The 12809-nt window shown below is 50.0% G+C and overlaps 1 protein-coding gene across 3 annotated transcripts in view; it reads left to right on the top strand.

The window, feature by feature from the left end:
- Positions 1-11776, top strand: part of RASGEF1B (RasGEF domain family member 1B) — a 37317-nt gene extending 25541 nt beyond the window's left edge. For all 3 annotated transcript variants that reach the window (XM_032334717.1, XM_032334715.1, XM_032334716.1), the window contains 5 exons: positions 265-360; positions 5245-5340; positions 5697-5820; positions 7209-7281; positions 10460-11776. In XM_032334717.1, coding sequence (XP_032190608.1) covers positions 265-360; positions 5245-5340; positions 5697-5820; positions 7209-7281; positions 10460-10484 — 414 coding nt within the window. In that variant the 3' untranslated portion in view covers positions 10485-11776. The remainder of the gene's footprint in view (positions 1-264; positions 361-5244; positions 5341-5696; positions 5821-7208; positions 7282-10459) is intronic.
- Positions 11777-12809: the final 1033 nt, after the last annotated feature.

Below are 12809 nucleotides of genomic sequence, written 5' to 3'. Positions count from 1 at the left end.
GAGAGAAAGAGACGGCGGGGTAGGGAGGAGGGAGAGGGAGAGAAATGCAAGCAGATCCCACGCGGAGCTTGGAGCCCTGAGCAGGCTCGATCTCGTGGCTCTGAGTCAGGGCCTGAGCTGGAACCAAGAGTGGGCACTTAACCCACGACGCTCCCTGGGCCCCCTCACGTATCACATGGGTTATGTAGGGTTCAAAGTATGGTCTGGCCGACTTTGTGCTGGTGGGAAGTAAGGGGTTAATACTCTCCTCTCTTTTGTGGGCAGCATCAGATGGACCCTTCCAGTAATTTCTACAACTACCGGACAGCTCTTCGTGGGGCGGCGCAAAGGTCTTTAGCGGCTCACAGCAGCCGAGAGAAGGTAGGTGCCTGCAGGAGTTGTATTCATGTTAGTTACCACGTGTGGCAGTAAAATGCACCGTGAACTCCTGCTCTGAGCTTCAGATCCAGGAGGAAGTCGAGACTGCGGAAGGGTTTGTGCCTTGCCCCGTGGAGAAGGGGAATGCTAGAGGAAGGCACCGTGTTAGTGTCCATTATAAACGGACAGTACTGTGTTGCTACTGCGTTATTTAAATGATCATTTTGTTCTATGTTTGAGTTGTTTTTCAAGCAATAAATGAGGTCATGTGTTAAGATGACGGCTAGCATTAGAGTAATTTGATGTAATGGAAAACAGACACTTCAGCTCGGCACAAGGTAGCTGATGGAGTATAACCGTTCTTCTTACAAGAATTAACTTACCTCCCGTGGCTACGTCATTTATCTGCAGGAAGGAGGTTGGTCGCTGTAGCGTGAGGCTGGTTCTAGGTGGGTGTGTGGGCGGCAGGGGTGGCGGGAAGTGCAGGGCTGATGTCTGAGAGACAAGTGGTGCGTGCCCTGTTGCTCGCCCCTTGAACAGTTCCTCACAGTCCTGGCTCTGTCACACGCTCAACTCTGCAGGTCCTTTCTCGGCCCATGTTAGTGTCCTATCTCTTAGGTGAAAAGGAACAGTCCTTCTGACGTTTAGAGATCGTGTCATCTGTGACGTCAGTACCTGCTTACGGTAAACGGGCTGACGAGGTTGTTTGAGGAAAATCTATTTCGCTTAGATTCTGTCCATCTTTTAAGTCAAACAAATTTTAAGAATGAGGGTGAAAAACACTGCAGGACACCTCAGTCCCTTCTGCAAGAAAGCTCCGGCCTCGGTGATCTGGAACAAAAACAAATCACAAGAGGAAATGTCTTTTGGAAAGGTTGACCTGCTTCTCCACAAAGTCCAGAGTGTCAGTCCTGATAACATTGGACAGGTGCTGGGAACCCAACAGTTAAAGTTTTTGAAGAGACAAGGTCAGAGAGGAGTTGAAGCAGGGAAATCAGTCTCAGCTGAGCCGGACGGACGGGACCAGCTCTTCGGTTTTACGGGCGCAAGTCTCAGCAGTCCTGTGGCAAGACTGAGGAAAAGTCTAATCAGAAGTTGCTTCGGCTTCAGGAAATCAGCAACTGGGGGGCCGCATCCTCTCACTGCACTCCCCAGCGGGGTGCGAGGCCGCCTCTGCGGGACCCTGCAGGAGAGCCAGGAGGCTAACGACCCCAACCTCCAGCAGGGCGCCCCGGCCAGAGTCACTCTGAAGTCCCGCCCCCCAGAAAGACTAGACTTCTGGGACTCCAACAGCTTTTTCCAGAGAACAGTCCAAAGTATTTACCCTTTAATCATTTAATAAACTCTGCCTGCTGTAGTTTTGCCATCCTTACAAACCCGTTCTGTGTGGGAGTCTGAATTGCACTCCCTCGTTCGTAAAACAAACGAAATCACCACCGTAAAAAAAATGCCATTTTTCACAATTGGTCTCAAAGGCTGTGAATGAGAACATTTCTGGGCAAAACACATCTTTTATTCAGGAGGGTTGGGGTTTATTTTTCCTCTTTTGAAGTGAGGAGAAACTCTCTCTATTCCCAAGTAATTTATAAATTTTCCTAGCAACACGGTTCGGGTAATAGCATCTTTAATATTCTTTCAGATGGTAAGTTTATGTGACCAAGGTGGCACATCCCTAGGGATCATATCTTGGAACACATCAATTCTGTCTTCTGCACGGAGGCCCTTAAATGATCTTTAAACAGCTACTTTTCCTTTGGGTACTCCTGCCTCCAGGTTTTTAGCCATTTCCCATATGATTATATGGTTTTAAATCCTTTTACCATTCCATCCATGTTTGTGGGAACTGGTTCCCCCTCAACAGCATGCATTTCTAAGGCATGAAACCGACTGTGTCTGTAAAGCATATTTGCTAAGTTTCTGAATTAAGAATATTTTGATAGAGGGTGCCTGGCTGGTTCAGTTGCTGAAGCGTCCATAGGGCTCTTGATCTCTGGGTTATGGGTTTGCGCCCCACATTGCGGGCAGAGAGTACTTAAACAAATAAAAATTTTTTAAAAAAGAATGTTTTGAAAGTGAATTAGAAAACATTATTACTTGAGAAGTTCTCCCACTAAAGGCACCATTGGCAGGACCTCCAAAAACCTCCCAGAAACCGGAGCTTTTGTTCCCTCCTATTGGCAACCCGTATGTCTACCTTAGTGCCTGGGAAGCCAAAGCCCTTATAATCTCCTGATTTTTATTGTGTTAGGTTTGTTGTAGGGGCTGCAGATACGAAGAGAACTGTCTGTGAGTAATGTAGAAGCTGAAGGCGTATCGGTGTAAGGAACAGAGCCTTGAAGGGAGAAAACTTACATTTCTGTGTTCTTGGTAGAGTGATGCAAGCCGTTGGTTAGGGCTCAACCCAGCAGTCCCACTTTTGACTTTTATCCAAAGAAAACAAGAAGATCTCTGTACCCGTGTGTCTATTGCAGCAGGATTTACAATAGCCAAGACAGGAAAACAACCTGAGGGTCCATCGGTGGGTGAATGCGTAAAGAGGTTGTGGTCGCTACACACGAAGGAGTAGGACTCAGCCATGAAAAAGAATGAAATCTTGCCATTTCTGACGACATAGATGAGCCTCAAGGACATTACGCTGAGTTAAATAAGTCAGACAGATACCAGATGCTCTCTCTTCTACGTGAAGTCTGTCTCTCTCTGTATATATAGGATCATCTTGGGGGCACCATAAGTGTGAATACTCCGTAAGGTGTAGCCCTGAGCCTCTGCTGGAGGCACATGACATGGGGTCATGAGATGTTTACGATATCCGTGTGAGACAGAATGCTCAACACCACGTGACTTTCACAGCCCAGCACTGAGAATAAAGAAAATTCTTGCTTAAAACTCTTACACTGTGCAAGTGCCACATCTTGATTATGACTGAGTCTCCATTTCCCTGTGTTGATACGTCCTTGTTAACGTAAAGGTGCATCAGTCGTGGTTTCCCCTTTCTCCCCACTGGCTTTTGGGGAGAGCTTACCTGAGGTCAGACCTGTGTTATTTAATCTTCACCACAAGTCAGTGTGGTGGTTACTGTTGTTCCCATTTTAAGGTGAGGAAACTAGGTTTCTTAGTATGTTAAGCTTGCATCAGCGGTCAGCAGAGTTTTCGCATCCAGGGCCAGGTCACAAGTATTTTGGGCTCTGGGGTCCACGCGGCTACTCCGCTGTGATGCGCAGGCGTAGAAACGGACACAGACGACACGTAGGTGCATGAGCAAGTGTGGCTCTTTTCCAATGAGGCTGTCGGGCCACTGCAAGTTGAATTTCCTGTCATTTTCATGCTCTTGAAATATTGTTTTGATATTTTTCCAGCCATTTGAAAATGTTAAATGCGTGGCCCCTGGCAACATGTGGAGGGCCTGGGCCGGGCTGCAGGCCGCCGTGTGTAGACTCCCGGCTTGCACTGCTGGTAAACCGTGGGGCTGCGGGAAGCCGAGGCCCGGCGGGGTCCGAAACCAGGCTTCCCCGTCAGAGGTGCCCTTTCAATGAAGCGCGGTCCTGGGCGTGCCTTTTCATTGTTATACGACGGCCGTTTAGCCCTCAAATAATAGAGGATTAACCGGTGATCTTGGAAGGGGAAGGGGGTGAGGGCATCTTGACCAAGAGGCTTCTACAGACCATCGCAATGACTGCAAGTGACTCAAAGACACTCAAAACCACAGATTCACTTGGGCTGTTCCAGCGACCAATGCAATAAAAAAATAACCCAGGCTTATTTTTTTTAAATGACTTTGGGGGACATCTGAATTTACCTCTAGAAGTGAAAAGTGATACCTCATATTCTTGTGTGTGAGCCCAAATGCCTGTTTTCCAGGGATCCCAATCCTCTGGGGTGGATGTGCCCCGTGAGTCAAGGCTTAGGGAAACTTCAAACATGTGCTCTTCGGTGAACAGCAGGACCCACGGCTGGTGTGGGGAGCGTTGCGCGCTGCAGCACACTTAGAATCTGTAAAAACTTGTTGGCGCTTGAGAAGACGTGGAAGTTATAGTGTCTGAGCTTTGTTCTGTGTTCGTTATGGACTTCACAGGATTTAAGATAGTTTCTTAGAGATGATTATTTTAGGTTAATTAAATACCGCCTCATCAAATCAAAGACCCGAGGCAGGAACGTCTTACTGGAGGTTTACTGCTTTTCAAACAGCCATTAATTCTAACAGACACATTTATATTCCTCTGCGCTTGGACACATCTCACAACATGTTGTGCAAGGTTCTGCCCAGGTGATTTCCCACGAGAACAGGTGCCTGCTTGTTCTCTGCCAAAGGCCAGGTTTACCCAATAGCAAGTTTGCAGCAACCATGACCTCCAACCCTGAGCTCTCATGTTATCTTGAGCGATATCTTCAAGAGTAAAATGTTCATCTCAAAAGAGATTGGTCTAAGACATGTAAGTCTAAAGGATACAGCAGGACAGATTTCTAGTGGGGCAGTGGGTCCCACGTCTTAAAATCTGAAGATACCTGCGGTGACAGGTTCTTTTCATGTTTTGCTCGACCTCAGGGATTGCTAAATGAAAAGCCAGCGTTCTTGTAGCTCTTCCCTTGATGCTAACGAGGATTCTTACATTTATGATACGCAGTGGGGAAGACTGCGAAAGCTCCACAGGCCTCCACCTCCTAATGCCTGTTGTCTCTGTTGGGGTTTGGTTATTATTAGCATTTGCAGCTTCAGCAGAATTATGCAAGGGAGGAAAGTGCTGTCACGGGCGGCGAGTGAAACACTGTGTCTTCCTTCATTGTTGCCTGTTAGTGAGTCGCTGATGGCCGCCAGGAACCCTTGTGCTGTTCCATGAGAGACTGAATACCTATTTGCCCGAGCAAACCCAAATCTTTTCTTTTCTCTAGATCGTGATACCATTCTTCAGTCTTTTAATCAAAGATATTTACTTCCTCAACGAGGGCTGTGCCAACCGCCTTCCGAACGGCCACGTCAACTTCGAGGTAAGGGGAGGCCGCGGGATCCGAGCGCAGGGAGGGCCGGCCCGGGCACACTCCCTCCCGGCCAGGCCGCCTGCGTCGCTTCTGAAGTTCTAGAACCAAGTTTTCTCTCTGTCTGTTGTTTTGTAAGGAAATACCGCTCCCGAGGACCGAGTAGAATAAATTAGCTGCAGGGTTGTTATTAGTAATTATCTGGAGGGATGTGTAGATGTTTACCCGTTCCTCACAGATACCTAGAGCTAGTTTATATGAGATTAAGAAAGTCACATAGTTCAGTTGGTTCGAAGCCAGAGGGGGAAGAAACACCCGTGGAATGCCCGTGATTTTCGTGACCGCTTTTCAACTCTTCTTTCTCTTAGAAATTTTGGGAACTGGCCAAACAAGTGAGTGAGTTCATGACGTGGAAGCAGGTGGAGTGTCCGTTTGAGAGGGACCGGAAGATCCTGCAGTATCTGCTCACGGTGCCGGTCTTCAGCGAGGACGGTGAGTGGCCTCGGGGCCGAGCCGCCCATCCTCACATCCCGCAGCCTGCCGTCGGGGCGCGCGGGTACAGTGGGCCTCGGTCTGGCCCGTCACCAACACGAGGCCTGTCTTCTGAACTCATCCTCCTGAAGAGTTTTCTGTTGCGCAGGGAACCACGTGATGTGCCCCTAAAGTACTGGCCAGGCCCTCACTCTTCACCCACAAACAGATTGTTTCTGTGTTTAAACATCTCTGTAATCCTAGCGCTGCCGAGCTTTGGGGACACATGGGGACAGTCCTTTGAAGGACGTTTTCCCCACCTTGTTTGAAACTTGCTTCACTGGAGGACAAAGGTGTTCTGTTTGTGGCACGTTGGCATTAAAAGTTATTTGAAAAACAAACAAAAATAGTCGCTACCTGCTGCTATTTGGAGAAGTAGTGGGAAATCTTGACCTGTTAAGATGTTAATGAATTTTAGGCAGAAACAGTGATTGTCTATACTGAAAAGAAAGTGATGAGAAGAGAGATAAACTTTATTAAAGACTGAGGGACTTATTCTTTCGATCTTTTATATTCTAATATCTTGGGACTCAGTGGTGTTAGTAATTTCTCGTAGCAGATCGCTGCTGTTAGTGATCCTGACGGACGTGTGCTTCACACTGACGTTCCCATCCCAGAGGGGCCTCGAGCGTTCGTAATCCCTACACGTGGGGTTAATACCGAGCTTTTACATCTTTGAGTGAGATTCTTTTTGATTTAAAACTAAAGAAGAAAATATTAGAAGAATGAAAAAGTGGCCTGGAAAATCTGGCTTTATAGCTAAGAAAGGCTTTTGTAAAAAGGAGGGAAGAGAACCTCCTCCCCCCATAAGGAACGTGGATGTGAGCCTGTGACAGCATCGTGTGGCTTGCGTTTGGAAGCTCTTTCCCTCATAAACTTCAGTTAATTAAGTACCTTTTTGGCCCAGAGCCCCCTTGAGTTGGTTTTTTGTTTTTTGTTTTTTTGGGGTTTTTCTTTTTGTTTTGTTTTTTTTTTTTTAAAGATTTTATTTATTTATTTGAGAGAAAGAGAGAGCCTGAGCCGGGAGAGGTCAGAGGGAGAAGCAGACTCCCCGCTGAGCAGGGATCCCAATGCGGGGCTCGATCCCAGGACTCCAGGATCATGACCCAAGCCGAAGGCAGACACTTAACCAACTGAGCCACCCAGGTGCCCTGGCCCCTTGGATTTTGTTGAGATGGTCAGTCAGGCCAAGTGATGTTCTGTGTTCTCACAGCAACCGGGGTGCTTCCCAGTGGTAGATGACATGCTAGAGTCTTGCTTCGGGTTCAGCTGATGAACGGGGTGTTGGCGGGGGTGGTGCGCAGGAGAAGGCCTCAGTGTTCACGCGCTCTTACTTTGGTTGATTGCAGCGCTCTACCTGGCTTCCTACGAGAGTGAAGGACCTGAAAATCACATAGAGAAGGACCGATGGAAGTCCTTACGGTGAGTCTGTGCTTCTCATCGCTGTGCCACTCGGCGGGCCGCGTGGGACTTACTGGAGGAAAGCCACGTGCTTTCTGTGGGACGTCCCTCCTGTGTTCCGGTGCTCTCTGTGGGACGTCCCTCCTGTGTTCCGGTGCTCTCTGTGGGACGTCCCTCCTGTGTTCCGGTCCTTTCTGTGGGACGTCCCTCCTGTGTTCCGGTGCTCTCTGTGGGACGTCCCTCCTGTGTTCCGGTGCTCTCTGTGGGACGTCCCTCCTGTGTTCCGGTCCTTTCTGTGGGACGTCCCTCCTGTGTTCCGGTGCTCTCTGCTTCTTTTCTCTCGTCTCCTGAATCTTTGCAGCTGAAAACCCTCCTTGCCCTCACTCAGTTTTATGGCCTTTCACTTGTTTATGCCGTCGCACGTGCGGTGACTCTGCCGTCGCGTGTGCGGTGACTCTGCTTTCCTTCTTCCTCGTTGTTTTCCCCGCAGTGTGAATGGTAGAGGGAGAAGCTTCTCGTTCCCTTCATCTAAGAGATAACAAGTTCAGACTCGGTTTCTGAAGAGTCCTAACACTAAAATTTTATTTGACTGATGAGACCCAAGTACCGGTTGGTTCAGTCAGTCTGAGTGTGTCACTCTCTTGGCGACTGCATTTTGGTCCCCATTTTGGTTTGAGAGAAGGAGGAAGTTAGGACTTTGTCTTTTGAAGATGTGCTTGTTTGAGCAGGTGGGGAGGGGTAGAGGGAGAAGGAGAGAGAGAGAAGCCCGAGCAGAGCACGGAGCCTGATGCAGGGCTTGGCCTCAGGACGCTGACATCGTGACCTGATCAGAAACCCAGTGGACGCTCAACCGACTGAGCCTGCCAGGCAGGCACCCCAGAAACTGGGACTTTAAACATGATCCAGTATCTATTCAAATTAAAGAATTGTGTTAATCTACTGGCATTTTCAAGTCAATGCATTTTCCAAAAAACCAGGATAGGTAATAGGTAAATGTATATTTTAACCATTTGAGATATTTTAATAAGTAAAGTAGCCCAGGATACAGTAATCCCATAGTCAGAATTGCTCTATTTGTATTTCTGCTGAGAGACGCTGGGACATGTGCCCTGTGGTACCAGGCCGATGAGCACGTTTCTCTTCTTCCCAGAGTCGCTTGGGAATCTTCATCTCACTTGACACTGGGCCACATTTCATGAACCAGCGTGTCTCAGTTAGATTTGGTTTTGTGTGATTTATTTGGACGCAAATGAGGAGGGTTGAGGTCCAGAGACAGTGGAATCGTTATGCTTAGAGCTCGTCACGGTGATGGGTGAGCGATTGGTTTCTTTTTTTTTTTTTTTTTAAATAAAGATTCTATTTATTTATCTGACAGACAGAGATCACAAGTAGGCAGAGAGGCAGGCAGAGAGAGAGGAGGAAGCAGGCTCCCCGCTGAGCAGAGAGCCCAATGTGGGGCTTGATCCCAGGACCCTGAGATCATGACCTGAGCCGAAGGCAGAGGCTTTAACCCACTGAGCCACCCAGGCACCCGTGATTGGTTTCTTTTATTCCAGACACAAACTAGAAGAAGGTGCGCCGACACCCGGCGTCAGGGGAACGTTAGCAGGCTTGCGGGCCGGCGCGCAGGTGGACGGTCATAAACTGTGGGCCTGCCAGTGACATATTTATATTAAAATTTCATATTACTCTGTTGGGTTCACGGATATTTGGGGCACTCCTCAGTGCTGGGTGAGAGCTTTAGGAAGGACTGACTCCTTGTTCCCTGCTTTCCGTGTTTCTTCTTCTTTTTACTTCCCTTTCCAATTGTTTTTAAGAGCTTGAAGTTGATACGGCCCCCGAGTAGAGCTCAGCTCTCGTGACTTGTATCGATCTGTAGGCACTGGTAAGCCGGGAAAGCGGCCGCTCTTACAGGATGCCTGGCGTCAGCCTTCCCTGTGGGATCCAGACACGTTGATAGTCCGAGCCTCCCACATGCGTCTTGTCCAGGCTTTTCTGGTTGTGATTCTTTACGCCGCGTTCCTCGTGGCCAGAGCTTAGTTGGAAGGGCTCATAAAGTCAGAGCGCTGACAGTGAAAACTAAAGACCGAGTTGCACAACCTCTTCCCATATCTACATGTACCGGACACACAATATACAGTAACGGTTAACGTTCGATTGGTTGAAATGTGAACAGAGACGTTAGTGGATAGTTTAGAAATGGGAAGTGAAAAAGAGGGTGCCCTGTACAGGCTTAAACTCAGGGACAAATCCATGTGTCTGCCCGCAGCTGTGCTCCGCTCTAACGTGCTCAGTAGCGACAGTTCTGGGAAGTGTTCTCCGAGGGGCCACCTCAGCCCAAAGAGAGAGAACGGTGTGTGGGGAGATATGCAGAGCGACACAGGGAAGATGATCTTCGTACAACACACTAGTTTCTCCATGGGAGTGGTTTTTACGGAGCCTTGAAGAACAGACTTTCACTGCGCCCTTTCCACATCCTGGGTCATCTCCAGCCCCTCTGCACTGCCTCCCGTCTCTGATCCGTATCTCCTCCGATGGCGAACAAGGCAGACGCCTTCCCCCCTTCCAAGCCGACGGGCGATTTTTAGTGCCCTGCTTCTTACCCCGATGACAACGTAAGCCCCTCGAGGGCAAGCACGGGGTCTTCCATGCCCACTGCGACGCTGGGCCCATGCTCCTGCCACGCTGGGGAAGCATGTAGGGTTGCGGCAGGTGTTGGCCAAATCGGAGCAGCCACCAAGAGGACAAGGAAAATAGGCCATGATGTTTGCAAAGCTGCATGATAAGTGGACACAAAGGCTAATTGTTCTAGGCTGATAGTACCTACCTGAAGCTTGTATCACTCTAACGTAGAAGGCAGTCAGGTGACTCCCCATAGACGCTTTTCCTGCTGGCGCCGGCGCCTGTCACCTGGGCTCAGCAGTGACAATGACAAACATCCACCTGGGGGTGGACACCGGTCTTGTCCCTGGCTGTTTAAATGCCTTCCGTGGGCACTGGAATGTGCAGATGCTTCTCTACTGAGTAAGCCCGCCTGTGACCAGACCAGTGCAGACGTGAACATTTCTTCCTCTTTCTAACTCTGCGTAATCGAACTCGGGGCCTAGGAGAGGTGGAACCGGTACCGGGCGGGACACTGTAACCCGGACCCAAGTCCGCCGTCGCATCCCGTGTCTCACTGTCGTCTGTTGTTCTTCAGGTCCAGCCTCTTAGGCAGAGTTTGAGGAGCGGGCGCTGACCGTGGCCGCCGCTGAGCCGCGCGGACCGCCGAGGGCTGCGTCTCCTGCACCCAGTTCTGCAGAGTGTCCCGTAGTCCCCGCAAGCAGGCCGGCTCCGGGCAGACGGGGACGCGCGTCCCATGGCCGGCGGATGACTGGGACTCTGGGAGACGGAGATGTTCACGGAAGACGCCTGAGAAAGAATTCTCTGCCGGCGCGGCCCGTGATTCATCTTCTGGAATTTCCATGTGAATCACAGCTCTGCACCTGGACGGAGCTTTCTTCTGTGTGTGTTTGTGTTTTTTTTTTATTTGCTTGAACATTTGCTGCTAATGGGACTTGCCCAGCTGAGGGCTGGCTCTTAGGAAGCCCGTGTTTCCTTAACTTAAGTGAAGAAGCGGGAGGAGGGAGGGGAGAAAACCTTCGCTGTGGATCCGGACTTGAGCTCCAGGGCCTTGCCCGGAGGGGGAAGACGGGTTCAGCGCGGACTCGACGTCGGTTCCCCGCAGTGTGTGCTGCGTTTCCTGCGTTTCCAGTTCCTCTGCTCCCTCTTCCCGCAAGATTTTGAGTTGGCTGCTGGTTAGCAAACTCCTTTTTACCCATATAAGTTATTTAATATAATGAAGCTCAACAGTATGGTTGGAAAACAGCCACTGGGGAAAAAAGCAGCAGACTGTCGTGGGACTGCTTGCGTTCTAGAAGGACTGTTGGTTTTCTCTGCCTTCTGAGCTGTTTACAACTGACCACTGTGTTCTACAGATGTATTTTTCAGTAGCTGTTTTGTTACTTAGTTTTCCATCATGCCTATTTTTTCCCTCTTGTAAATCTAAATTATCTGACTTTAAGAGTCTTGGAAAAAACCCATGGCCTAATTACAACTTAATTTTTTGAACAGACTGTTATTTTTCATTATGTTTGGGAGTCTGTTGGTGACTAAACACGTGAACCCGCGCCTCCCCTCTGCGGCCGTGAAGGCAAACAGACGACAAACATCTTGCTGTTAACTCAAAGGTCGATCTAATTGTGAAGTAGTTCACCTTGTTAAACATCTCAATAAGCCTGTCCTTGCTCTGCAAACAGCCATCCTGTGTGTTTACTCTAGGAGAAACTGTAGAGTAGTAAATTGCTAATGAAGAAAACAAAACACCATGTTCAAAACCAGAGACGTATCTGAGAACTTAATGACGCGGTTTCCCAAAACAGAGCATGTGTGTGTGCTGCACGCCTTCCCCGCAGACCGAACGTGTCGCCAAGTTGTCCCTTTACAACCGTCAATATATCTTACACTCCCCGCCGGAGCTGTGGCGTCTCTCTCTTCTTTTATGGATGGGGTCGTGGGGGGCCGGGGGAGGGGCTGTCTGAGCAGTTCAGCTCAGTGACCGGCGTGAGTGTGTCTGTCCTGGAGGAAGAGGCCTGCCGGGGTACGTGTGTAGACATTTATCTTGTAGAAAGGGGTCGGAGCAGGCATTGAATAACAAGCACCGGCCGGGCACCGCACGCGCTTAGTGGATCACCAGCCCCCCTTTACAGGTGTGGGAACGGGTGCATTAATAATAATAATAATAATAATAATAATAATCATCTGTCCAAGGCCACATGGCTATTACTAGGCCCGGAGATTGGAAAGAGGCCTAGGATTCCAGAGGCCGGGCTTTAACCCATGCGGCCGAGCCTTCTCCAGCTTCAGTAGGACCTTTCGGACTTGTCAGTCCCGGGATCTCGCTGGGGAGCAGCTTTGGATTCTGTAGGTCTGGGTAGGGCACAGAGGATGCTAACGCACCGGTGCTGGAACCTGCTGAGAGCAGCGAGGCGCCCGCCATACCGGGCTCTCCCTGGGGAACGCCTCTCCCCGGGCTCTGTGCCCCCTTCCTTGTGCCGGGGCAGTGGCGCGGTTTTCTCGCGACCGTCCCCACCCAGGGCAGCCCACTGCCGGCTGCTGGCCCGATCTGCCACGAGCTAACCACGGCTGGAAAAAATCAACAGAATAAAATTTTCCAATTTGTGAAAATCCTATGAAATTCACATTTCAGTGTCCTTAACGTCAAACGCAGCCACGCTCCTCTTGGGACGGTCACGCACCGTCTTGGGGCCACATTCTGCCCTGGAGTCTCCCGGCTGCGGCAGCGGCCCGGCCCGCGCAGCCTCCCACGGCCGCCTCCCGGGCCGGCCCTGCCCAGAGCGTTTGCCCACCGGCCCCCGGTCCCCCGCGGTCCTCCTGCGCGTCCCATCGTGGGTTTGCAGAGGCGGCGTGAGGTCGTGAGGTCTCTCGTGGGGCATGAGGTGCATACACGTGGCTGCTGGAAATACTTTACTGAAGGGGAATCGGCTTAA

This window comes from Mustela erminea, chromosome 2 (genome assembly GCF_009829155.1).
Source record: "Mustela erminea isolate mMusErm1 chromosome 2, mMusErm1.Pri, whole genome shotgun sequence".
NCBI lineage: Eukaryota > Metazoa > Chordata > Mammalia > Carnivora > Mustelidae > Mustela > Mustela erminea.
The sequence above is the reverse complement of the archived record's forward strand: the minus strand, read 5'-3'. Positions and strand labels throughout refer to the sequence as shown.